The 25,299-nt window shown below is 37.0% G+C and overlaps 1 protein-coding gene across 3 annotated transcripts in view; it reads right to left on the reverse strand.

Moving 5' to 3' along the window:
* Nucleotides 1-789: 789 nt before the first annotated feature.
* Nucleotides 790-25,299, reverse strand: part of LOC120099768 (sulfotransferase 2A1-like) — a 56,990-nt gene continuing 32,480 nt past the window's right edge. The window contains exons 4-6 of one of the 3 annotated variants that reach the window (XM_087606705.1): nt 19,208-19,302; nt 14,664-14,841; nt 790-1,013 (exon numbers count right to left, since the gene is read on the reverse strand). In XM_087606705.1, coding sequence (XP_087462831.1) covers nt 901-1,013; nt 14,664-14,841; nt 19,208-19,302 — 386 coding nt within the window. In that variant the 3' untranslated portion in view covers nt 790-900. Of the gene's footprint in view, nt 1,014-11,410; nt 14,842-19,207; nt 19,303-25,299 lie in introns of those variants that run through there. The other 2 variants (XM_087606706.1, XM_087606700.1) reach the window with 2 other exon arrangements.

The following is a 25,299-nucleotide window of genomic DNA, read 5'->3' on the forward strand; positions in this document are numbered from 1 at the left end:
TGAACTGAGTCCTGGTGTGATTTGATGTGCCATGGTGGGTTCATTCCTGTGAGAGTTGATGGGAGGGCCCCCCTTCCTTGAGAAGAAGAGAAGATTAGTCAGAGAGAGGAAGTTATCAGTGTGGGATGAGAGGAGAAGAGATGGCTGCAACCAGCAGGTAAAGTGAATAAATAATTAAATGAATAAGTGAAGAAAAGAGAAAAAGAAAAAACTAAGAATGTATATATACATGTTTCTTCAGAACAACTTAAGGTGATACTTGTGCAAAGTATGATAAATACATAAATACTGAGTAATACTTGTTTAATTTCCATAGCATCACACTGAGAATCTTTTGTCATGTCCATTCTCAGTAAATAAAACCCCAAATAAATTACTTATGAATGAAAAGAAAATGTTTTAAAGCTGGAATTCTAGTAAGTAAATTGTAATATGCTACAATACATTAACAAAAGGAGCAAATATTTGATGACTCAAGACTCCATAATTCTAGGCTAAAGAGATGACTATCAAAAATGGAAATATACTACTAGTACTGTATTGCTTAGGCAGAGAACCTGAGATCAGTTCTAGTACCCGAAACAGGAAGTTTACAGCTTCATGAAACTGCAGGTCCCTATTACCACTGCAAACATCTGGCCTCTGAAGGCACTGCAAACTGAAAGGTACACCCACCACCACCACTATGACCACCATCACCACCACCTTCACCACCACCATCACCACCACCATCACCACCACCATTGTTGATATTACTAGTATTAGTAATACACTCTTTTAAAAAATCACTTTCACAATACCAGAACAGGATTTATTCGATGACCACATTCAGTTATTCAGACATAGAACAACAGAAACATAAATATCAATGTTCATAAAATATTTAAAACTTTTGAAATTTTATTCCCATGGGAACATCCCTGGAGGGAAACCGGCCATTTTCTCCTGAAACACTTTATCAAAGGCTTCAGCTTGGGATACAGTGAAGTGATTCTTCCAGTCCCCAACAGTGCCTAAAAATGGGAAGCACACAAAAATGTGGGTTAATAATGGACTTACACGGCTCTAGATCCTCCCATCATATGCTCTTACTATCTGTTTGATAAAGACCACACAGTTAATAAAGCAAACTACCATTTTCTATAGAAACCTAATTAATCTCTGAAATCATTATATAATATATATATATTTCTCCCTCTCTGGAAATTATGTCCTACCTTTTCCTCACCAAACCTATATGCTAGACATTCTAAGAGCAGCAACACTGACCTGATCTTTTTACTTATCCAGATTATCCCTACTTCCCATCAAATCAGTTTCTATCATATTGTACAACTCAACAGTGTTTGTTTATCATCTCTATTATCCAAACAGACTTCAATTTTGCTGTCTATATTTTAGTGTTATACATATAGAAATTCTTCACAGCATGCAAGCAACTTTCAAATAATATCTTAAAAAAGATACTCTTGTGTGTGTGTGTGCGTGTGTGTGTGTGTGTGTGTGTGAGAGAGAGAGAGAGAGAGAGAGAGAGAGAGAGAGAGAGAGTTCACATGAGAGCTGCATATATAGTTATGAGCAGGATTTCAGCTGTCTTGATTTTCCCACAAGATACAGGTGACCCAGCCACTCCCAACTGACAACATTGCAGGACTTCTGTTTCACTCAGCCATGTTGTTTTGTGATGCATGAATATCTACATAATTTCAGCCCCAAACCTTTGTAGCACTGTCTTTTCTGACCACACATTGGTTTTCAACACTCCATTACAGAAGGTCTTTAGAGTTAGCATTAGAGATTGTCCAACTGGCCATGCTGTGTTGTGTCTTTCTTTACCCCAGAGGCATAAAATCTTTCATATAATTGCATCTTGTTCCTTATTAATGAAGTGGTAAAATTCTCATACCATCTTTCATCTATTTACAACCCAGCAGCCCCCATCCTTTCTGTATTTCCTGGCTTTGGCACTGTGATGTGTTCCATGCATTTCTGCTTTAAATATATACACAGAATATGTATCTAATATATTTCAAAACCAAGTGTATCTTAAATTACTAAATGGTTCATTTCACAAAAAAATGCCAGATATATAGGACATACTAGGGTGGATTTTCTTTTTTTTTGGAGCTGGGGACCAAACCCAGGGCCTTGCACTTGTTAGGCAAGCGCTCTACCGCTGAGCTAAATCCCCAACCCTAGGGTGGAATTTTTTAATGAATTCATGAATGTGAGAGAAAGGCATAGGCAGTTCTCAAACTTTGATGATGAGGAAAAATTAGTCTTTGAGATTTTACCCAGTGTGATAGTGATGGATGTGGAATTGAATCTAAAAAGATTGACAGGAGAAGTCATGCTTTTTTTCAACACATTACTTTCTTTCTTTAGTATCACATAAGTTAATTTTAATTCCCCTGTGGGCTGTATTAAAGAACATATTAAGAATTCATTAAAATGTAAATCACTAATGCAGCATATTCAAACAATATACCATTAACTAATATGAATGTAAAATGTCTTCTGATTAGATGGAGTCCCATCAGTATCCATTGCTACTCTCAGGTTTCTTACATTATTCATTATTAGACCATGTTTCCTTATTGATTTCCATAGCATGTCTGGATCCTGATAAGCCAAACCAGATAGATGCTGGACTACAACATCTCAACAAATCAACTCAATAAATTTTATTTGGTTTCACAATAGAATAAAAGAGTCTATCTGAGAAAACCACATCTTTGGAGGTACGCACATGGAGTTCTAAGTCCACCTATGTCAAAATCCTCTGTTACTTACAGATGGACAGTTATTTTCATTAATTTTTCTAAAAATCTCCACCAAACTGTGTGCCTCAGATGGCAGGGTAAGCCAAACATATGGTAGCTTAATTCTTGTTGAAAAGGAACTTCCTCATAGTTCTGGAGGCTGCAGATCTCATATCATGGTGATTTGTTCAGACCATTGTAGGCTTTTCTTTTTGACCTGCACATGGCAAGCTTCTTTCTCTCGCTGTAGGTCATCTTCCCTTTCTGTCTCTGATTAAGATCTTCTGAAGATACAAGTGAAAACGATTAATAGCCCTAGTACTTTCTAGAATAACATGCACTGTAAAGTAATAAGGGCTGGGACTTTTGAGGTTTACCAGAAGATACTTCTTACACATGTCCCGATTATGTCATTGCCTTTACAAAAGTCTTGTCAAACCAACAGGGTTTCAATCATGGTGAACATATCTCTAATCTGCATTTCCTGCAGTATATAATTATGAAATCACAGAGACTACAATTGCATATGGAAAAGTACTGTTTGGAGGCTAAAACCAGACTCATCTCATCAGCTTGAATGAAAGAGCCTACTGAATAAGGCAGACAACGCAGTCCTCTACAGGCAATAAAATATATTTTACTTGTGTCTCAAGAAGAAGAATTAAAGGATATGGGGAAATTGGCCTAGTGAATTCTTTCAAGCTAAGGCAAGTCTAATATTTAATAAAGCATTTTAATGATTTATGATTTAGGGAATTAGGTTATCTAATGGTAAATAATGAAATTGGGTTTAGAATTAATATTTGATTTGCTCATACTTGGATGATTCAAAAATGATACCAATCTGGTATAGGAATTGTGAAGACAAATATTATGTTTACATACTCTTTCCTTTCAAAATTGTTTCCAGTCATATCCATTTCATTTTCCACTATAATAAGGTAGTGAAGCAGGTTGGTAGTGAATTTGGTATCCCCAATTAGTAAAATGGTTTCCAGGTTCATGGCTTACTAGATATGCATCACACTCTTTTAAGAAAGATAATCCCGACATAAGAGCACGGGAGCAGCAGGTCCCCTGTACCTGAGAAACCACCGGAAACTGAAGGGACCAACCAGATAAACATTTCGCTACACCCAAATACTATGGGAGGGAGAGCTAAACCTTCAGAGAGGCAGACATGCCTGGGAAGCCAGAAGAGACAACACTCTGCCCACATTTCTGACTCCAGAGGAAAACACCAAACGCCATCTGGGACCCTGGTGCACAGGGGCTCCCGAAAAGGGTGGCCCAGGTCCTCCTGGTTGCTGCCCTCACAGAGAGCTCATAAGCAACACCCCAAGAGCAAACTTGAGCCTCGGGACCACAGTTAAGACCAACTTTTCTGCTCCAAGTGACCTGCCTGGTGAACTCAGGACACAGGCCCAGAGGAACAGCCAAAGACATGTAGATAGGAAAAATTACATGCCCGAAAGCAGAACACTCTGTTTCAATAACTTGCTGAAAGAAAACAGGAAAACAGGTCTACAGCACTCCTGACACACAGGCTTATAGGACAGTCTAACCAATGTCAGAAATAGCAGAACAAAGTAACACCAGAGATAATCTGATAGCGAGAGGCAAGCACAGGAACTCAAGCAACAGAAACCGAGACTACATGGCATCATCAGAGGCCAATTTTCCCAACAAATCAAACACTGAATATACAAACACACCAGAAAAGCAAGATCTAGATTCAAAATCATATTTGATCATGATGCTAGAGGACTTCAAGAAAGACATGAAGAACTCCCTTAGAGAAACGCAGAAAAACATAAGTAAACAAGTAGAAGCCTATAGAGAGGAATCACAAAATCCCTGAAAGAATTCCAGGAAAACACAATCAAACAGTTGAACGAATTAAAAATGGAAATAGAAGCAATAAAGAAATCACAAAGGGAAACAACCCTGGATATAGAAAAGTAAAGGAAGAGACAAGGAGCTGTAAATACAAGCATCACCAACAGAATACAAGAGATAGAAAAGGGAATCTCAGAAGCAGAAGATTCCATAGAAATCAATGACACAACTGTCAAAGATAATGTAAAGCAGAAAAGGCTACTGATCCAAAACATACAGGAAATCTAGGACTCAATGAGAAGATCAAACCTAAGGATAATAGGAATAGAGGAGACTGAAGACTCCCAGCTCAAAGGATCAGTAAATATATTCAACAAAATCATAGAAGGAAACTTCCCTAACCTAAAGAAAGAGATGCCCATAAGCATACAAGTAGCCTACAGAACTCCAAATAGATTGGACCAGAAAAGAAAATCCTCCTGTCACATAATAGTCAAAACACCAAATGCACAAAATAAAGAAAGAATATTAAAAGCAGTAAGGGAAAAAGGTAAAGTAACATATGAAGTCAGACCTATCAGAATCACACAAGACTTTGGGCCAGAGACTATGAAAGCCAGAAGATCCTGGACAGATGTCATACAGACCCTAAGAGAACACAAATGCCAGCCCAGGTTACTGTATTCTGCAAAATTCTCAATTGAAATAAATGGAGAAACCAAGATATTCCATGACAAAACCGAATTTACAAAGTATCTTTCTACAAATCCAGTACTACAAAGGATAATGAGTGGTAAAGCCCAACATAAGGAGGCAAGCAACACCCTAGAAAAAGCAAGAAACTAATCGTCTTAGCAACAAAAAAAAAAAAGATAGAAGAAAAGCACACAAACATAACCTCACATACCAATATGAATATAACAGGAAGCAATAATCACTATTCCTTAATATCTCTCAACATCAATGGTCTCAACTTCACAATACAAAGACATAGATTAACAAACTGGATACGCAATGAGGACCCTGCATTCTGCTGCCTACAGGAAACACACCTCAGAGACAAAAACAGACACTACCTCAGAGTGAAAGGCTGGAAAACTAATTTCTAAGCAAATGGTCGGAAGAAGCAAGCTGGAGTAGCAATTCTAATATCAAATAAAATCAATTTTTACCTAAAAGTCATCAAAAAAGATAAGGAAGGACACTTCATATTCATCAAAGGAAAAATCAACCAAGATAAACTCTCAGTCCTAAATATCTATGCCCCAAATACGAGAGCACCTACATACGTAAAAGAAACCTTACTAAAGCTCAAAACACACCTTGCACCTCACACAATAATAGTAGGAGATTTCAACACCCCACTCTCATCATCGGACAGGTCATGGAAACAGAAAATAAACAGAGACGTAGACAGACTAAGAGAAGTCATGAACCAAATGGACTTAACAGATATTTATAGAACATTCTATCCTAAGCAAAAGGATATATATTCTTCTCAGCACCTCATGGTACTTTCTCCAAAATTGACCATATAATTGGTAAAAAAAAAAAAACCGGGCCTTAACAGGTACAGAAAGATAGAAATAATCCCATGAGTGCTATCAGACCACCACGGGTTAAACCTGGTCTTCAATAACAATAAGGGAAGAACACCCACATATACGTGGAAGTTGAACAATGCTCTACTCAAAGATAACTGGTCAAGGAAGAAATAAAGAAAGAAATTAAAGACTTCTTAGAATTTAATGAAAATGTAGGTACAACACACCCAAACTTATGGGACACAATGAAAGCTGTGCTAAGAGGAAAACTCATAGCGCTGAGTGGCTGCAGAAAGAAACAGGAGAGACCATATGTCAGCAGCTTCACAGCACACCTAAAAGCTTTAGAACAAAAAGAAGCAAATACACCCAGGAGAAGTAGAAGGCAGGAAATAATCAAACTTAGAGCTGAAATCAACCAAGTAGAAACAAAAAGGACCATAGAAAAAATCAACAGAACCAAAAGTTGGTACTTTGAGAAAATCAACAAGATAGATAAACCCTTAGCCAGACTAACGAGAGGACACAGAGAGTGCGTCCAAATTAACAAAATCAGAAATGAAAAGGGAGACATAACTACAGAATCAGAGGAAATTCAAAGATCATCAGATGTTACTATAAAAGCCTATATTCAAAAAAACTTGAAAATCTGGAGGAAATGGACATTTTCCTAGACAGATACCAGGTACTGAAGTTAATCAGGAACAGATAAATCATTTAAACAACCCGATAACTCCTAACGAATTAGAAGCAGTCATTAAAAGTCTCCCAACCAAAAAGTGCCCAGGTCCAGACTGGTTTACTGCAGAATTCTATCACACCTTCATAGAAGGATTCATACCAATACTATCCAAACTATTCCACAAAATTGAAACGGATGGAGCACTACCGAATTCCTTCTATGAAGCCACAATTGCTCTTATACCTAAACCCAAACACAAAGACCCAACAATGAAAGAGAACTGCAGACCAATTTCCCTTATGAATATCGACGCAAAAATACTCAACAAAATTCTGGGAAACCGAATCCAAGAGCACATCAAAACAATCATCCACCATGATCAAGTAGGCTTCATCTCAGGCATGCAGGGATGGTTTAATATATGGAAAACCATCAACGTGATCCATTATATAAATAAACTGAAAGAACAAAACCACATGATCATTTCATTAGATGCTGAGAAAGCATTTGACAAAATTCAACACCGCTTCATGCTAAAAATCCTGGAAAGAATAGGAATACAAGGCCCATACCTAAACATAGTAAAAGCCATATACAGCAAACCAGTTGCTAACATTAAACTAAATGGAGAGAAATTTGAAGCAATCCCACTAAAATCAGGGACTAGACAAGGCTGCCCACACTCTTCCTACTTATTCAATATAGTTCTTGAAGTTCTAGCCAGAGCAATCAGACAACAAAAGGAGATCAAGGGGATACAGATTGGAAAAGAAGAAGTCAAAATATCACTATTTGCATTTGATATGATAGTATATTTAAGTGATGCCAAAAGTTCCTCCAGAGAACTACTAAAACTGATAAACAAATTCACGCAAAGTAGCTGGGTATAAAATTAAGTCAAATAACTCAGTAGCCTTCCTCTACACAAAAGAGAAACAAGCCTCGAAAGAAATTAGGGAAACGACACCCTTCATAATAGTCCCAAATAATATAAAGTACCTCGTTGTGACTTTAACCAAGCAAGTAAAAGATCTGTACTATATGAACTTCAAGACTCTGAAGAAAGAAATTGAAGAAGAACTCAGAAGATGGAAAGATCTCCCATGCTCATGGATCGGCAGGATTAATATAGTAAAAATGGCCATTTTATCAAAAGCAATGTACAGATTCAATGCAATCACCATCAAAATACCAATCCAATTCTTCAAAGAGTTAGACAGAACAATTAGCAAATTCATCTGGAATAACAAAAAACCCAGGCTAGCTAAAACTACCCTCAAAAATAAAAGGACTTCAGGGGGAATCACTATCCCTGAACTCAAGCAGTATTACAGAGAAATAGTGATAAAAAAACTGCATGGTATTGGTACAGAGACAGAAAGATAGACCAATGGAATAGAATTGAAGACCCAGTAATGAACCCACACACCTCTGGTCACTTGATTTTGACAAAGGAGCCAAAACCATCCAATGGAAAAAAGATAGCATTTTCAGCAAATGGTGCTGGTTCGACTGGAGGTCAACATGCAGAAGAAGGCAGATCGATCCATGCTTATCACCCTGTACAAAGCTTAAGTCCAAGTGGATCAAGGACCTCCACATCAAACCAGATACACTAAACTAATAGAAGAAAAACTAGGGAAGCATCTGAAACACATGGGCACTGGAAAAAAATTTCCTGAACAAAACACCAATGGCTTATGCTCTAAGATCAAGAATCGAAAATGGGATCTCATAAAACTGCAAAGCTTCTGTAAGGCAAAGGACACTGTGGTTAGGACAAAACGGCAACCAACAGATTGGGAAAAGATCTTTACCAATCCTACAACTGATAGAGGCCTTATATCCAAAATATACTAAGAACTCAAGAAGTTAGACCGCAGGGAGACAAATAACCCTATTAAAAATGGGGTTCAGAGCTAAACAAAGAATTCACAGCTGAGGAATGCCAAATGACTGAGAACTACCTAAAGAAATGTTCAAAATCTTTAGTAATAAGGGAAATGCAAATCAAAACAACCCTGAGATTTCACCTCACACCAGTGAGAATGGCTAAGATCAAAAACTCAGGTGACAGCAGATGCTGGAGAGGATATGGAGAAAGAGGAACACTCCTCCATTTTTGGTGGGATTGCAGACTGGTACAACCATTCTGGAAATCAGTCTGGAGGTCCCTCAGAATATTGGACATTGAACTACCTGAGGACCGAGCTATACCTCTCTTGGGCATATACCCAAAAGATGCCCCAACATATAAAAAAGACACGTGCTCCACTATGTTCATAGCAGCCTTATTTATAATAGCCAGAAGCTGGAAAGAACCCAGAAGTCCTTCAACAGAATAATGGATACAAAAAATGTGGTACATCTACACAATGGAATATTACTCAGCTAACAAAAACAGTGCCTTTATGAAATTCATAGGCAAATGGATGGAACTGGAAAATATCATCCTGAATGAGGTAACCCAATCACAGAGAAACTCACATGGTATGCACTCATTGATAAGTGGTTATTAGCCCAAATGCTTTAATTACCCTAGATGCATACAACACATGAAACTCAAGACAGATGATCAAAATGTGAATGCTTCACTCCTTCTTTAAAAGGGGAACAAGAATACCCTTGGCAAGGAATAGAGAGGCAAAGATTAAAACAGAGACAGAAGGAACACCCATTCAGAGCCTGTACCACATGTGGCCCATACATATACAGCCACCCAATTAGACAAGATGGATGAAGCAAAGAAGTGCAGGCCGACAGGAGCCGGATGTAGATCTCTCCTGAGAGAAACAGCCAGAATACAGAAAATACATTGGCGAATGCCAGCAGCAAACCACTGAACTGAGAATGGGACCCCCGTTGAAGGAATCAGAGAAAGAACTGGAAGAGCTTGAAGGGGCTCAAGACCCCATATGAACAACAATGCCAAGCAACCAGAGCTTCCAGGGACTAAGCCACTACCCAAAGACTATACACGGACTGACCCTGGACTCTGACCTCATAGGTAGCAATGAATAGCCTAGTAAGATCACCAGTGGAAGGGGAAGGCCTTGGTCCTGCTAAGACTGAACCCCCAGTGAACGTGATTGTTGCGGGGAGGGCGGTAATGGGGGGGATGGGGAGGGGAACACACATAAAGAAGGGGAGGGGGAGGGGTTAGGGGGATGTTGGCCCGGAAACCGGGAAAGGGAATAACATTCGAAATGTAAATAAGAAATACTCAAGTTAATAAAAAAATGAAAAAAAGGCATAGCAAATGCAAAAGATTGGGGTGCCATTCCGTAGTTGTGATGTGTTTCTTATGTGAGAGAATACTGGTTAACTTACTTCTCTGTGACTGTTTTCTTATTTGATAATGAGGTCATCTGTGGAGTGGTTAGTAAAATTAAAGCATTCCCTAACGTGAATTAAAAAAAAAAGAAAAAGAATCCTCCCAAATAATAGTTGTTTTCAAATGCAAAAATATCTAACAATAATCACTAGGAAAATTAAAATACAAAAAATATTATGAAGTTTGAACAAGTGTTTTGTCAGAACTGTATTATAATTACTGATTTTATGCATGCATGCATGTATGTATGTATGTATGTATGTATGTATTGTTCCTATAATCTATCCCGCATGACAAATATTATGTACATTTGGAAGAGATTAAATCCATGTGTGGTCTCATCCTAGAAGAAACTTCCTGGAAAAGAAGAAATAATAATTGTCCTTATAGAATTTTGTCTTAAATTCTCGTCCATCTCCTCTGATGTGTCTCTGCTAAAGCATATGCTTGTTAGTTTCCTTATCCCTTTGATATTAGCAGAGCTTCTTGATTTTATAGGTATTTAATTACATAATTGTATGTTCATATACTGTTTTACCTCTGCCAAATTCTGATTCATTGTAGGAAACGTAAGAACAGACTACTTCTTTTAGGTCAAACCTTCAGTTCTAGTACAGAGAAATATGTCTCCACTGACTGGAGTGCAGAGGTATGAAGTCATATGGCAACACCAGTGTATTCTTACAGAGGCCTTAATCTTTACTGTATAGATACCCATTCTCTTGTAGTGAGTGGTGAGATATCATGCTTAATTTTGAGTCAGAATTTCCTAACATGGGGCTATAAGTGTATCAGATTAAATACAATATGGTAAGTACTTGATTTCATTTTGTCTATGAAAAATCCTGATATCCTTATATTGCTAGTAGCCAAATCTCATGCTGGAACAGAAAAGGAGTGACAGTAAAGGCTGATGCATTTAAATTATGGGAAAAATGAAATCCATAACTCTTACTTCCTTTGCTTATGCTGATGTTCATATTCATTGTTAAATATCTGATTACTGGCACCCTTTTTCTTCTACTCTGAGTTTCATGTCATCTATCACTACCTAATCAAGTCTGGGTAAGTCTCAAGGTCTGATTCATTCTGGCAAAGTCATACCTTACCTGAACAACTATGAAATGACACACACAATATTCTCCCAGAATACAGAGATGGCAGAGACATAAAGAGAGTTGAAATTCCCCATCCAGGAGAGACAATTCAAAAAAAGAAAAGGGTAATGAACATAAAGTAATCAAACATAGGTTGACAAATGCTGTCAGATTTTTATTGGATATTTTCTTTTTACATTTCAAATGTAGTTCCCATTCACAGTTTTCATTCCAGAAACCCCATAACCCATTACCTGCTACTCTTGCCCGTCTGAGGGTGCCTCTCCACCCTCTAACCAAATCATGACTCCCAGCATTGACATTCCCCTACAATAGGGCTTTGAGCCTTCACAAAACCAAGGGCCTCTCCTGCCATTGTTGCTCAACAAGGCCATCCTCTGCTTGATATGCCTCTCGAGTCATGGGTCATTCCATGTGTAATCTTTGGTGGTTTAGTACCTGGCAGCTCTGCATGGTTGATATTGTTGTTCTTACTATGGAGTGACAAGCCTGTTCTGCTTGTTCAATTATTTGTCTAACTCCTTAGTTGAGTACCCTGTTTTCAGTCCAATGGTTGGGTGTCAGAATCTGCCTCTGTATTTGTCAGGCTCTGGCAGAGGCTCTCAGGAGACAGCTATATCTGGCTCCTTTCAGCCAGCACTTCTTGGCATTAGCAATAATGTCTAGGTTTGATGACTATAAATGGGATGGATCCCCAGGTGGGGCAGACACTTGCTGGACTTTCCTTCAGTACCTGCTCCACAACTTGACTTCATGTTTCCTCTTGTTGAGTACTATGTTCCCCCTTCTGTCAAGGACTGGATAAGACACACTTAGGTCTTCCTTCTTCTATAGCTTCATATGGTCTTTGAATTATATCATTGTTATTCTGATCTTTTTGGCTTATATAAACTTATTAGTGGGTGTGCATCATATGTGTTTTTTGTGATTGGGTTACCTCACTCACGAAGATATTTTCTAGATCCATCCATTTGCCTAAGAATTTCATGAAGTCACTTTTTAATATGCTGAGTAATACTCCATTACATAAGTATACCACATTTTCCGTATCCATTTCTCTGTTCAAGGACATCTTGGTTCTTTCTAGCTTCTGGCTATTATAAATAAGGCTGCTATGAACATAGTGGAGAATGTCTTCTTGTTATATATTGGAACATCTTTTAGGTATATGCCCAGGAGTGGTATAACTGGGTCTTCAGTTAGTACTATGTCCAATTTTCTGAGGAACCACCAGATTGATTTCCAGAGTGCTTGTACCAGCTTGCACTCCCACCAACAATGGTGGAGTGTTCCTATTTCTCCACATCCTTACCAGCATGTACTCTCACATGAGATTTTGATCTTAGCCATCCTGAGTAGTGTGAGGTGGTATCTCAGGGTTGTTTTGATTTGCATTTCCCTGATGGCAAAGGATATTTTAGATTTCTTTAGTTGTTTCATGGCCATTCAATATTCTTCAGCTAAGAATTCTTGGCTTAGCCCTGTACCCCATTTTTAATAGGTATTTGATTCTTTGGAGTCTAACTTTTTGAGTTCTTTGTATATATTAGATATTAGCCCTCTATCAGATGTAGGATTGGTAAAGATCTTTTCCCAATTTATTGGTTACCTCTTTGTCCTATTGACAGTGCTCTTTTCCTTACAGAATATATGCAATTTTATGAGGTCCCATTTGTTGACTCTTGATCTCAGAGCATAAGCTATTGGTGTAATGTTCAGGAAATTTCTTCCTTTGCCCAAGTGTTTGAGGGTTTCCTCACTTTCTTTTCAGTTAGTTTCAGTGTATCTGATTTTATGTGTATGTCCTTCATCCACTTGGGCTTAAGCTTTGTACAAGAATGTAAGAATGGATTGATTTGCATTCTTGTATATTCTGATCTCCAGTTAAACTAGCACCATTTGTTGAAAATGCTGTCATTTTTCCACCTGAGGGTTTCAGTTCCTTTGTCAAAGATAAAGTGACAATAGTTGTGTGGGTTCATTTCTGCATCTCCAATTATATTTCATGCCCTACATATCTGTCTTTGTTCTAATACAATTCAGTTTTTATCATGATTGTTCTGTAGTAAATTTTGAGGACAGGGATGTTGATTCCACCAGATGGTCTTTTATTGTTGAGAATAGTTTTTCCTATCCTGGTTTTATTATTCCGAATGATTTTGAAAATGGATCTTTCTAATGCTTTGAAGAATAGAGTTGGAATTTTCATGGGGATTGCATTGAATGTGTAGAGTCTTTCTGCAAGATAGCCATTTTTATTATATTTATTCTGCCAATCCATGAACATGGCAGAACTTTCCCTCTTTTGAGATATTCAATTTTCTTTTTCACAGACTTGAAGTTCTTGTTCTATAGATTCACACCAAGATATTTTATATTGCTTGTGACTATTGAAAATGGTGTTATTTTCCTACCTTCTTTCTCTGCCTGTTTACCATTTCAATAGAGAAAGGGTACTTCTTTATTTGAGTTAATTTTTTTTATCCAGTCCCTTTTTTGTAGTTGTTTATCAGGTTTAGGAATTCTGTGGTGGAATTTTTGCTGTCACTTAAGTATACCAGCATATCATCTGCAAATAGTAATAGTTTAACTTCTTCCTTTCCAACTTGTATTCCTTTGACCATTTTTTGTTGTCTAATCACTCTAGTTAGGAACTGTATTTAGTAGGTAGGGATGGATTGTGCAGCCTTTCCTATTCCCTAAACTTACTGACATTGATTCAAGTTTCACTCCATTTATTTTAAGAAAGGGGATGTTGAGATGGTTCAGGTGTTATCAGCACTGACTACTCTCCTTGAGTTCCTTAGTTCAATTCCCAGTCACCACATGATGGCTCACAACCATCTGTAATGAAATTTCATGCCCTCTTCTGGCACAAACAGAGCAGTCATACATATAAATTAATACCATCAGGTTTTAACCCTAGAGAATTTTCTTAGTCCTTTTCTTGTCTACTCTGCCCTACTCTATGGCAGCACTATTGAACTGTTCAATATCTTTTCCAGGTGTTAATGCAATTTTTGTGGTTCTGTGGTTGTCATCTTAGATATATTTGGTCTCCTTCATTGTAATTTTTATATTTTAGAGTTTAGGATTATGATACAGGGACTTTACAATACCTAATGTAAACATGATTACTTTCATATTTTTTTTCACTGAAGTTAATGAACATGACTATCTTCAATCCTAAGGTCATCTCCCAGAATAAATCAACTTTTCACAGTGTTTGATGCCCCCATCTTCTCCATAAAAATATTCACCTTTAATATTTGGGAGAGGCTTTCAGTGGTGAGAAGTGATTCTCTGTACATTTGCAACACTTTCTTAGAGATTCATTGGCAAAACAAATCTTTAATATATTCTGATGATAGACAATTTCTTTACCTTTCCTCATGAGGCCAGTACCAGTAAAAATTGATTTTTTCATCAGGAGGCTATAATTGGACATGTCATTTTCTTTCATGACTTGGAAGGAACTATACTTGAGGACCAAATCCAGCTCATCTGGCTCTAATTTTTTCCCCAGGAAGTCACATATCTTCTTTATGGTTCCCATTGTATCCTGATAGAAGAAGAAACAGAAATGAATGTGATAAACAGAGAGCTCTGAGATAACAGATGCAAATAAGGAATCTGTAAATAGGGAAGGAAAAAAGGGACATGAAGAAAGGGCATCAAAAAATGAGTGAGCATGATTGTGCTGTAGGCTAGAAAAGGCAGTGGAATAAAGGCAGGTAAGACACACACACAACATTTATATATTGAGAAATACAGAAGTTGTGGGTTTCTTCTCAGGGAAGAGAAAATATTAGAGATAGGTTCTCATAGAACCAAGGTTAAACTTAAACTTGCTTGGTAGAGGATAATGATAATGAATTTCAGACACTTGGGCCTCCATCTCCTTAGTGCCATTATAAAATGTTTGTGCTGATAAACTCACTAAGTATACTGAGATATTTTTAAAGACAAGCCTCAATATGGAGCTTTGTCTTATACAGTGAAAGTTCGTATGGAGACCACTACTCCTCAACCTCACAGATATCAGTGATCCATCTATCTGGCTTTTCCTTTCAAGTCCTGGCATTGAAAGTATGTACAACTGTATCTAACCTGCCCTGAGATGTTTACAGAAACTAACAGAAATACCGTTAGACAATGACCAAGAAAGTGGAAGAACATGCACAAAGACCTAGGCATAGTTTAATGTTTACACCAGATAATACTGTTTGCTTAGGCTAAGTGTAAACAATACAGCTTTAAAACAGTTTCATAAAATGTTGTCAATATTAATTACTTGGGGTAATTCTGAGAGATTTTGTTTTGAGTAAGCATCTCAGGTTGAAGCTCACATGGGCATCAAATTTAATATTTTTTCTGCCTCAGATACCCAATTTTTGCAATATCTGTATATTAGTGCAATTGGTTTATTTGTAGGAGATAGGCATTACAAATAAAAATCTTTGAACATCAAATATTATGCTTTTAATGGGGCCATGAAGATTTCTTGGCTTAAAACTTGTTTTTACATATTTACCACAGTTCCACTTAATATTTCATACAAAAGAAACAATCATGACAATAAGTGAAGAGAACATTAAATGGTGAGAAAGGAGGCTAATGGGAATGTGCACTACTGTGTAGCAGACAGCTAGGTAGTGATCCTTCCTAGGGAAAACTTAATTTCATGATGATTAAGTAAAAAATTCTACATATGGGAAAAAGACTGTAATGAAAGGTTTTGGGTTTTTTTACAGGTAATCTTTCTGCTTCCTGGGATAGGACACTAAGAGCTCAAATTATTTTGGGATAATTTCATGTTTTCTTTTTTTGTTTAGTTGCACTTTAATTTTTATCAATATTTATTTTTCTCAATACTTTCAGTGAAGCAGGTGGGCTGACAGCAGACCTTCACTTTTCCCTCTGCTTTTTTAGATCCCATGCCCAAGTCTCATCCTTAGTTCTGCACCAAAAACAAAAACAAAAAAGACAAAATAAACAAATCAAAACAAAACAAACAAACATACAAAATAGTGGCAATACTTCCCTTCTCTATTGGATTCAAAGACCTTTCCCTTCTAAAATTACTCCCTTCACTCATTGCATTATTCCAGTCCCCAAGTTCAGTACTCCTTGGGAACTAGTGGACTACTCTGGCTAAGGAAACTGGTAGGCTATCTGCAGATAAATCTTCACTTCTCCCAACACGTCTCGAGTCCAATACCCAGACACCTACTTATCTCTGCAGCAAAACACCAAATTTGCTTAATAAATTGCTTTTCCCCAGCCCCCAACTCCAGTATGCTCTCCCAAAGAAGCTACACCCCATTATGACAGGGAAGCAATGAGGTTACAACTTCATGTCTTCATTTTCCCCCATATTCTTCAAATCCAATCTGTGAGTCTCATCCACACCTCTTTATCAAATCTCCTTCTCTGGCCTTTCCTCACACTCTAACCCCATTTCCAGGAGATTGACTAAGCAGGTCCTGGTGGAATACTTTGCTTTCCTCCCTCTTCTGGAGTCCCTCAGTTGAGTCCGATCCATATGCATTCCTAACTCTCAGGACCCACAACTCATGAACACATCTTATTTGTTACTGCAATTTAATTTCTACAGGATATATAAATCTACCTAATTCTCTTAATAACCAGAGTGAGACACAGCCAGGAAACAAAACTCTCACCAAATAAAGACCAGACCAGCTATCAGCACCTAGACACATTATCTTAATCTAAGATGCGTGTCTTAGTCATGGTTTCTATTCCTGAAAAATATCATGACCATAAAGTAACTTGGAGAGGAAAAGGTTTATTCAGCTTACACTTCTTCTCCAAAGGAAGTCAGGAGTAGAACTCAAGCAGACCAAGAATCAGGGGATGATGCTGAGACCATGGAGGGATGCTATTATAGGCTTACTTCCCCTGGCTTGCTCACCTTGCTTTCCTATAGAAACCAAGACTACCAGCTCAGGGATGGTACCACCCACAAGGGTCCAGCACCATTGATCACTGATTGACAACTGCCACACAGCTGGATCTCATGGAGGCATTTCCTCAAGGAAGACATTGAAATTTGTCATAATTCAAGCTTCTGTCTATTTGACACACAAAAGCAGCCAGTATAATGCCTATATTCCAGGGAAAAAACAATCAGTAATAAACAGGACAAATATATATCCACCAGAGGTCAGCAATTGTAACATAGCACGCCCTGATTATTTCACCTTAGCTGAGACACAACAAAAAATGCTTAAAAGAAATTATAAATATGATAGTGGTCTTTTAAAAGGAAATTAATATCTTCCTTGAAGAAATCTATGAAACCACAAAGAAACAGTAGAAAAAACTGAATTGAACTGATTTCCCCCTGGGTAGAAATAGAATCAATGCATGAAATCCAAACTAAAGGAAATCTCAAAAAGGAAATTTTTGGAACTCAAACAGGTATCTCAGAGGCAAGCTTCCCCAACAAGTACAATAGCTAGAATAGAAAACTTTAGGTATTGAAGACATTATAGAAGAAAAGAATACATTGAAGAAAACATTAAAGTAAAATTAAATGCATTAAATTAAATATTATTATTAATATTAATGTTATAAATAATAAAATATTAAGCTCCTGGAACATAATATCCACAAAATCTGGGTCACTACTATGAAAAGACCAGATCTATGAATAATAGGAATAGAAGATGTAAAGGAAGCCCATGTCAAAGGCACAGCAAATATTTTCAACAAAATCATAGAAAAAATACTAACCTGAAGAAAGAGATGACTACAAACATTCTTGAAGCATACAGAACACCATGTAGAATGGACCAGAAAATCAGTGCACAGATAACATAATAATCAAAACATTAAATATACAGAAGAAATTATGAAGGCATGTTAAAGATCTAGGATGGAGGAATCAAGTGGGAAAGTGGAAGGGAGAGGGGATTTTGAAAGGGGGTAAAGGGAGATACAGGTAAAATTGTGAGACAGTTGAGAGGTAGAATTGAAACATAAAACAGTGGAAACTTACTAAAAACTATGCATATATGAAGGTGTTCAAAGTGAAATGACCACATAGTGGCCATCTCTTGTTCCAAAGAAACAGAATGAATGAATGAAAAATTCCAGCACTAGGATTGGGTTACATCTAATTGAGCTGTTGGCTAAATAGGGTTTTCATGAGTTTCCTGAGTGAGTGAATGAGTGGATCTAGGATCCTAGTGCTTTCAATCAGATTCTCTTAGTTTTGTTGTATTCACTGGTCTAATTTCTATGTCATAGGTTTTTTTTTTTATCACATGTCATTTCACTGGTAATTACATATCACTGCTATACATCATTGCAGGATGTTGGGACAAGACAATAAAAAGTGCAGGAACCTGGTGGCTGGAAATGATGCTGAGGCAATAGAGGCATGCTGCTTGCTGGCTCCTTTACCATACTATGTACAGCCTGTTTTCTTAAAGAACCCATGGATGACAGCTCTCATGAGGGGTGGGCCCTTACCCTTCAATCAATGATTATGAAAATGCCTTACAGTATTGCATACAGCTGGACCTTATGGAGACATTTTCATAATTAAAGTTCCCTCCTCTCAGGATTTTATATCCTGTGACACATTTACAGACAACTGTTCAACACATTATTTTATATTGGATTCTTTTATATGTTTTTGTCTTGATTTGGGAGGCTTGCTTTTGTACTAGAATTTTTGTGAAAAACTGTGAAGTGGGGTGGATAAGGAGCCATAGATCATCTGGAAAGCCTCTGGGAGAGGGTGAACATGATCAAATACATTAACACTTAAAAGATGTTTTAATTAATAAAAAGAAAAGGAAAAAGCAAAACAAACAAAAAATCACATTTCTCAGTAAGCTATTTCATTACTAGGGTTTAGTTCTTAACTGTGTGGTGATTGTAAGATGGATGCTCACCTTTTTCATGTCTTCATAGTACAGTAACAAGAAGTTGTCCCATTCTTGCATGGACAGCCAGGCACGGATGTGCTCAAACCATGATCCATATAGAACTGTGTTCAGAAAGAAGTAATGTATCAGTTATAAAGCCTTAACACTGGGTCTGTTTGACTTTCTTCACTTTTCTGAAAGCATCAGCAAAAGTCTTCACTGAGAATTTCTAACTAGTCTGTATTTATAGCATTAAACATGATGTTTGAGGCAAATAGACATATAGAGAACTTATAAATCAAGTTCATTAAAAATTCCATCACCACACATATAAATCACTGGTGACATGAGGAGATATCCTACTGCCAAGCTGAAAGGACAGGATACAGGAATCCAGAGGTGATTCCTGTAAGTTCATGCTTCCTGATGAGGTACACTAGGAAGAGAGAAAGATTTGATGACACAGATGGGAAAATCATATGTTATACAGTGTTGGAAAGACCAAAACAGCAACCTCATAGCTGAAATCTTATGGACCTATGAATCAAGGCTATATGGCATCAATAATAATCACACTAACAAAGTGAGTGAGGGGAATAAGGCACGTGCATGTGGGAGGGAAGGGAGGGAGGGAGAGAGGGAGGGGAGAGAGGGGGAGGGAGGGAGAGGGAGGGAGGGAGAGAGAGGGAGGGAGAAAGCTTGTCATGTTTCAGTTTGGAATACAAGATGCAGAGGAATTTAAACTGAATAACTCTAATCAACATACCTATGCCTGCAACTCCTTATGTGAGGTATCTTTTCCATTTCTTACTTTTCAATTTCCAGCCCCTGATTTGCACATAACACACTTATCCTGCATTGTTCTCACATGCTACAATATGTATGTGCCAGGCTAGATGTACATAGTAGTGCAATAATGATAAAATTGTTATGGGGTAACTTAAATGATGTCTGATTAGATTTAAGGAATAATACTGGAGGAGGGTGCAAAACTCATGCCTGGTACTATAAACCTGGTCATGCCCCCATGACTGGAGAGATCAGAGTTCTAAAGTAGGGTTCCTGCTGTCATTTTACTAAATGGTCATATTGTCAAACTACCTTCTAAATATTTGTATTTATACAAATATGGATTTGTGCTGTTCCTTACTTTTTTAGAGATTAAATTTTGCAGCTGACATTATTTAATGCAGAGACTATTAAGTGATCAAAATCTACAGAATAATTGTGAGTGCTCAGTCATTGATGTGATTTCTATTACCCCCTACTCAAGGCTTAGGAAATATTATGGAACAGGAAGTAGAAAGCAAAAGCTAGAGAATGGAGTGGAGTGCTATGAAATTGTCCACTGTGTATATTGTCCTTTGAACATGACTTGGCTGTTATGCTAATGTTTTCATATCATCAATTGTTGCCTATTGAAAAACTGCATAACATAAAGCCTGACAATATTCCAGGATGGATGGGGAAGGGTGTCCTGAGATCCTATTCCTGACTGAAGATCTATTTGCAGTTTATGACTGCTGGAAGAGAAAGGCTCCCACACCATTTTGGTGTTGGACCACTCTTAGGTTTCTCCTGACCACAGGGATGGCCCTACATCCATGTATATTTGAGCAACCCAAATTAGACTCAGTATGTTTTATTTTTTGAAAAAAGTTTAAGTTGTGGTATAGACATATTGGGGAATATATAACATCCTGGAGTGTGTACTCGGCAAATTTAGTAGAACATGATACATTATTTCTTTTCAAATTTTCAAAGAATAAAGATATGTAAAAAAACAAAAATTTATGAAAATAAATCAAGAACAACAAAGACTTCAGAAGATCTAATACTTTTTTAACTGAATTCTAACAGCAAATAATTCAGGAAAGAGGAGCCAACATTTGATGCTAATTCACTTTACTTCTAAAGGACACCGGTTCTAATATCTAAGACCTATGGATTCCAAGAATGAACTTTTAAAAAAATTCTTCAGAAACCAACTCATAATGAGTTTTCATTATAGTTTAGTTCATCTCTTATTCACCATCAGAAAAGTTTAACCATGTATGAACAGTGATTAATTTAAAGACATTTAGCTCTTAAAGGTACAGACAAAAAGATGCTTTGGAGTGGTGAGCACTAAATGGGGCTTCTATATTAAACCTTTTTCTCCATGCTTCAGGGACCATCTTGAATGAGGATGAGGCATACTCTAGAGGAAGAGGCGGTAGAGGAATTTACTAAACCAGTGTTTCATGGATACTTCATGGTAGTTGGACATATGAAGTCAGCAATTCTGGCAATGTGTGCATGATCTGTACAAACTTAAGCTAGACTGAGTCCCAGCATAAAGCAAGAGGTTGGTCATGATGTGCCACCTTTGAGGAACTACTAGTGATTGATAGATACCTAAAGAAAGTCAGTTCACTTTATGAGAGTTTATTCAACTCCACTTAATATTCATACATCAAAAACCATATATGCAGCATTAATTGGAATAGATGATTTTAAAAATGATAGGACTTGAGAGATGGCTCAGGAGTTAAGAGCACTTGTTCCTCCCACATAATATCTTGGTTCAGTCCCTACTACCAACATTGTGACTTATTATCTTCGGTAACTTCATTTTTAGGGAATCAAATGTAGTCCTACCCACTCTGGGTAATGCACACATTGTGGTTCACATATACACATGCAGACAAAAGGCACCTAGATATAATATAAAAATAAATCTTTAAAGAATGATTACACAAAGTTGGATGCTTATGGAGTGAGAGGAGGAAAAGTGAGGAATCTTGGAAGGAAGTGAATTTGATAAAAAATACATGAATGGAATTAAAAAAGAGTTAAACTATATATTTAAAGACATTTTAGACAAAGACAGATCATAGAGACACTGAGAGAACTCAAAGAATATGATTCTTTAACCAATTGAAAGGAAGGTCATTGAAAGGCATGCCTTATTTTACAATTATGTATCTAGGGATTCAGAGGAAATGGAGTGCCCTGGAAATTTGAAGTCATTGAAATTATGTATAAAAATTTATTTTAATTTTTATGCTTGTGTATGCTTATGAATTGTCATGTGAGATTGCATGTATCTGTGGATTACTTGCATAGGAGAGAAGAGAATGTCAATTGCTCTGAAGCTGGAGTTATAGAAAGCTATGACTCACTCAGGATGTGAGGACTTGGAAACAGACTCCACTCCCCTAAATAAGCAGCAAGTACTATTGATGACTGATTCATCTCTTTAGCCACTAATGATATCATTTTCAAGAGAAAGATATAAGAGCAATTTTATTGAACAATGAAAAGTATAAATTAGCACAAATACAAGAATTGTAAATGAAATGAAATAGACTTTGAAAAGGAATGGGGAATTGTATTATGGCTCAATGTATTGATGTACTTATCATATAAGCCTCATGATCAGATCTCAGTCTTTGTAACCTGCATAAATTAGAAGGAAATTATTGACTTCACAAAGCTGCTATTGGATTCTCACTGATGTTCTGTGACATGTATGTATCCACACAGACACTATGCACACATATACCCCATATAACAATAAAGGAAATATCTTTAAAGGAAATGATAAGAAGGCAACTGTACACAATCTATAAATATCCTGGAAGACAGTCTTAATGAGGAGCCATGTAGATAACATTGGCCTGTGGGCATGCCTTTCAAATTTTGTCCCAGTTGTTAATTGATGATGTAGAAGGATATGATACATTGTGTACAGCAAGCTTCCTTACTGAGGGGAATCCTGTAATGTATAATGGAGGGAAAATCTAGGTGAATGCAAAAAAACAATGGCCTTCATTTCTATTCTCTCCCTGCTCATGACTTTGTAAACAAAGAAATTACATTGAACTCAGTAAGAAAGAATCACTAAGCCAAATATAAAGAAAGGCCTCTCAGAATAACAGATTCCTCAATTACATTTTTAAAGGTAGGAAGGCTGGAAATCTGTATTTCAAGTTCTAAAAAGACAACCACTAAAAGTAAGAATATCATGCCTAACAGTGCTGTCTATCATAACTAAAGGAGAAATAAAAAAAATTATGTTGTAAAATATGTGAAATCTATTAATGGCTACCACAACTGTTCTAAAAACTAAATGTGAGAAAAACAATAGTATAGGTAAAACCGCAACAGCATGAGTTAATTTCTCCAGTCCACTTAACACATCCCAGCCTGTCACCTTAGATTCGCAATTAAGCCTACATTATATTGGCATGTGGCTGTGTATTTGATTGATTATCTTGATTGATCATTGAGGTGTTATGGACCACAACATAAATTTGTGGGCATGGTCTATATGAGAAAACTAACTGAGAGTGAGGCACTGAGTAAATTAGTATGCAGATTTGTTAACTGCTTTCACTTCAGTTCCTTCTCAAGATACTGCCCTGACTTCACCAGTAGCTAGATGTTTGACCTGAAAGTGTAAGTCAGATAACCACTTTCTGCTCCTCAGTTTCTTCTGGTAACAGTATTTTATCGGGGAAACTAAAAACCAAACTGCACCAATAGTTGAACAAGACATAAAAGAATAGCTTCAGCAACTTGACAAAATAATCAAAATCAAAGGAATTAATGGATATCATACTACTCAGCTATTAAACAAATGACTTCATGAAATTCTTAAGAAAATGGATGGAACTAGAAAATATCATACTGAGTGAGGTAACACAATCACAAAAAAAAAACACACACACACGTGGTATGGACTCACAGATATTAGTCCAAAAGCTCAGATAGCCCAGATACAATAGACAGACCACATGAAGCTCAAGAAGAAAGACATCAGTGGTCTCAACTCTCCAATAAAAAGACATAGATTAACAAACTGGATACACAATGAGGACCCTGCATTCTGCTGCCTACAGGAAACACACCTCAGAGACAAAGACAGATACTACGACAGAGTGAAAGGCTGGAAAACAACTTTCCAACAAAAATCGTCTGAAGAAGCAAGCTGGAGTAGCCATTCTAATAGCGAACAAAATCAATTTTCAACCAAAAGTCATCAAAAAAGATAAGGAAGGTCACGTCATATTCATCAAAAAAAATTAATCAAGATGAACTCTCAATCCTAAATATCTATGCTCCAAATACAAGGGCACCGACATATATAAAAGAAACCTTACTAAAGCTCTAAGCACACATTGCACCTCACACAATAATAGTAGGAGATTTCAAGACCCCACTCTCATCAATGGACAGATCATGGAAAGAGAAATTAAACAGAGACATAGACAGACTAAGAGAAGTCATGAACCAAATGGACTTGACAGATATTTAGAGAATATTCTATACTAAAACAAAAGGATATACCTTTTTCTCATCACCTCATGGCACTTTCTCCAAAATTGAACATATAATTGGTCATAAAACATAAAACAAGCCTCAACAGGTACAGAAAGAAATAACCCCATGCGTCCTAATAGACCACCACGGGCTGAAGCTGGTCTTCAATAACAATAAGGGAAGAACGCCCACATATACATGGAAGTTGGACGATGTTCTACTCAATGATAACCTGGTCAAGGAAGAAATAAAGAAAGAAATTAAAGACTTCTTAGAATTTAATGAACATAAAGGTACAAAATACCCAAACTTATGGAACACAATGAAAACTGTGCTAAGAGGAAAACTCATAGTTCTGAGTGCCTGCAGAAAGAAACAGGAGAGAGCATATATCACCAGCTTGACAGCATACCTAAAAGCTCTAGAACAAAAAGAAGCAAATACACCCAGGAAGAGTAGAAGGCAGGAAATAATCAAACTCAAAGCTGAAATCAACGAAGTAGAAACAAAAAGGGCCATAAAAAGAATCAACAGAACCAAAAGTTGGTTCTTTGAGAAAGTCAACAAGATAAATAAACCCTTAGCCAGACTAATGAGAACTCTGAGAGAGAGTGTGTCCAAATTAACAAAATCAGAAATGAAAAGGGAGACATAACTACAGAATCAGAGGAAATTCAAAAAAATCATCAGATCCTACTACAAAAGCCTATATTCAACAAAAATTCAAAAGCTGCAGGAAATGGACATTTTCCTAGACAGATCCAGGTACCAAGGTTAAATCAGGAACAGATAAACCATATAAACAACCCATA

Source organism: Rattus norvegicus, chromosome 1 (assembly GCF_021556685.1).
Source record: "Rattus norvegicus strain SHRSP/BbbUtx chromosome 1, alternate assembly SHRSP_T2T, whole genome shotgun sequence".
Lineage (NCBI taxonomy): Eukaryota > Metazoa > Chordata > Mammalia > Rodentia > Muridae > Rattus > Rattus norvegicus.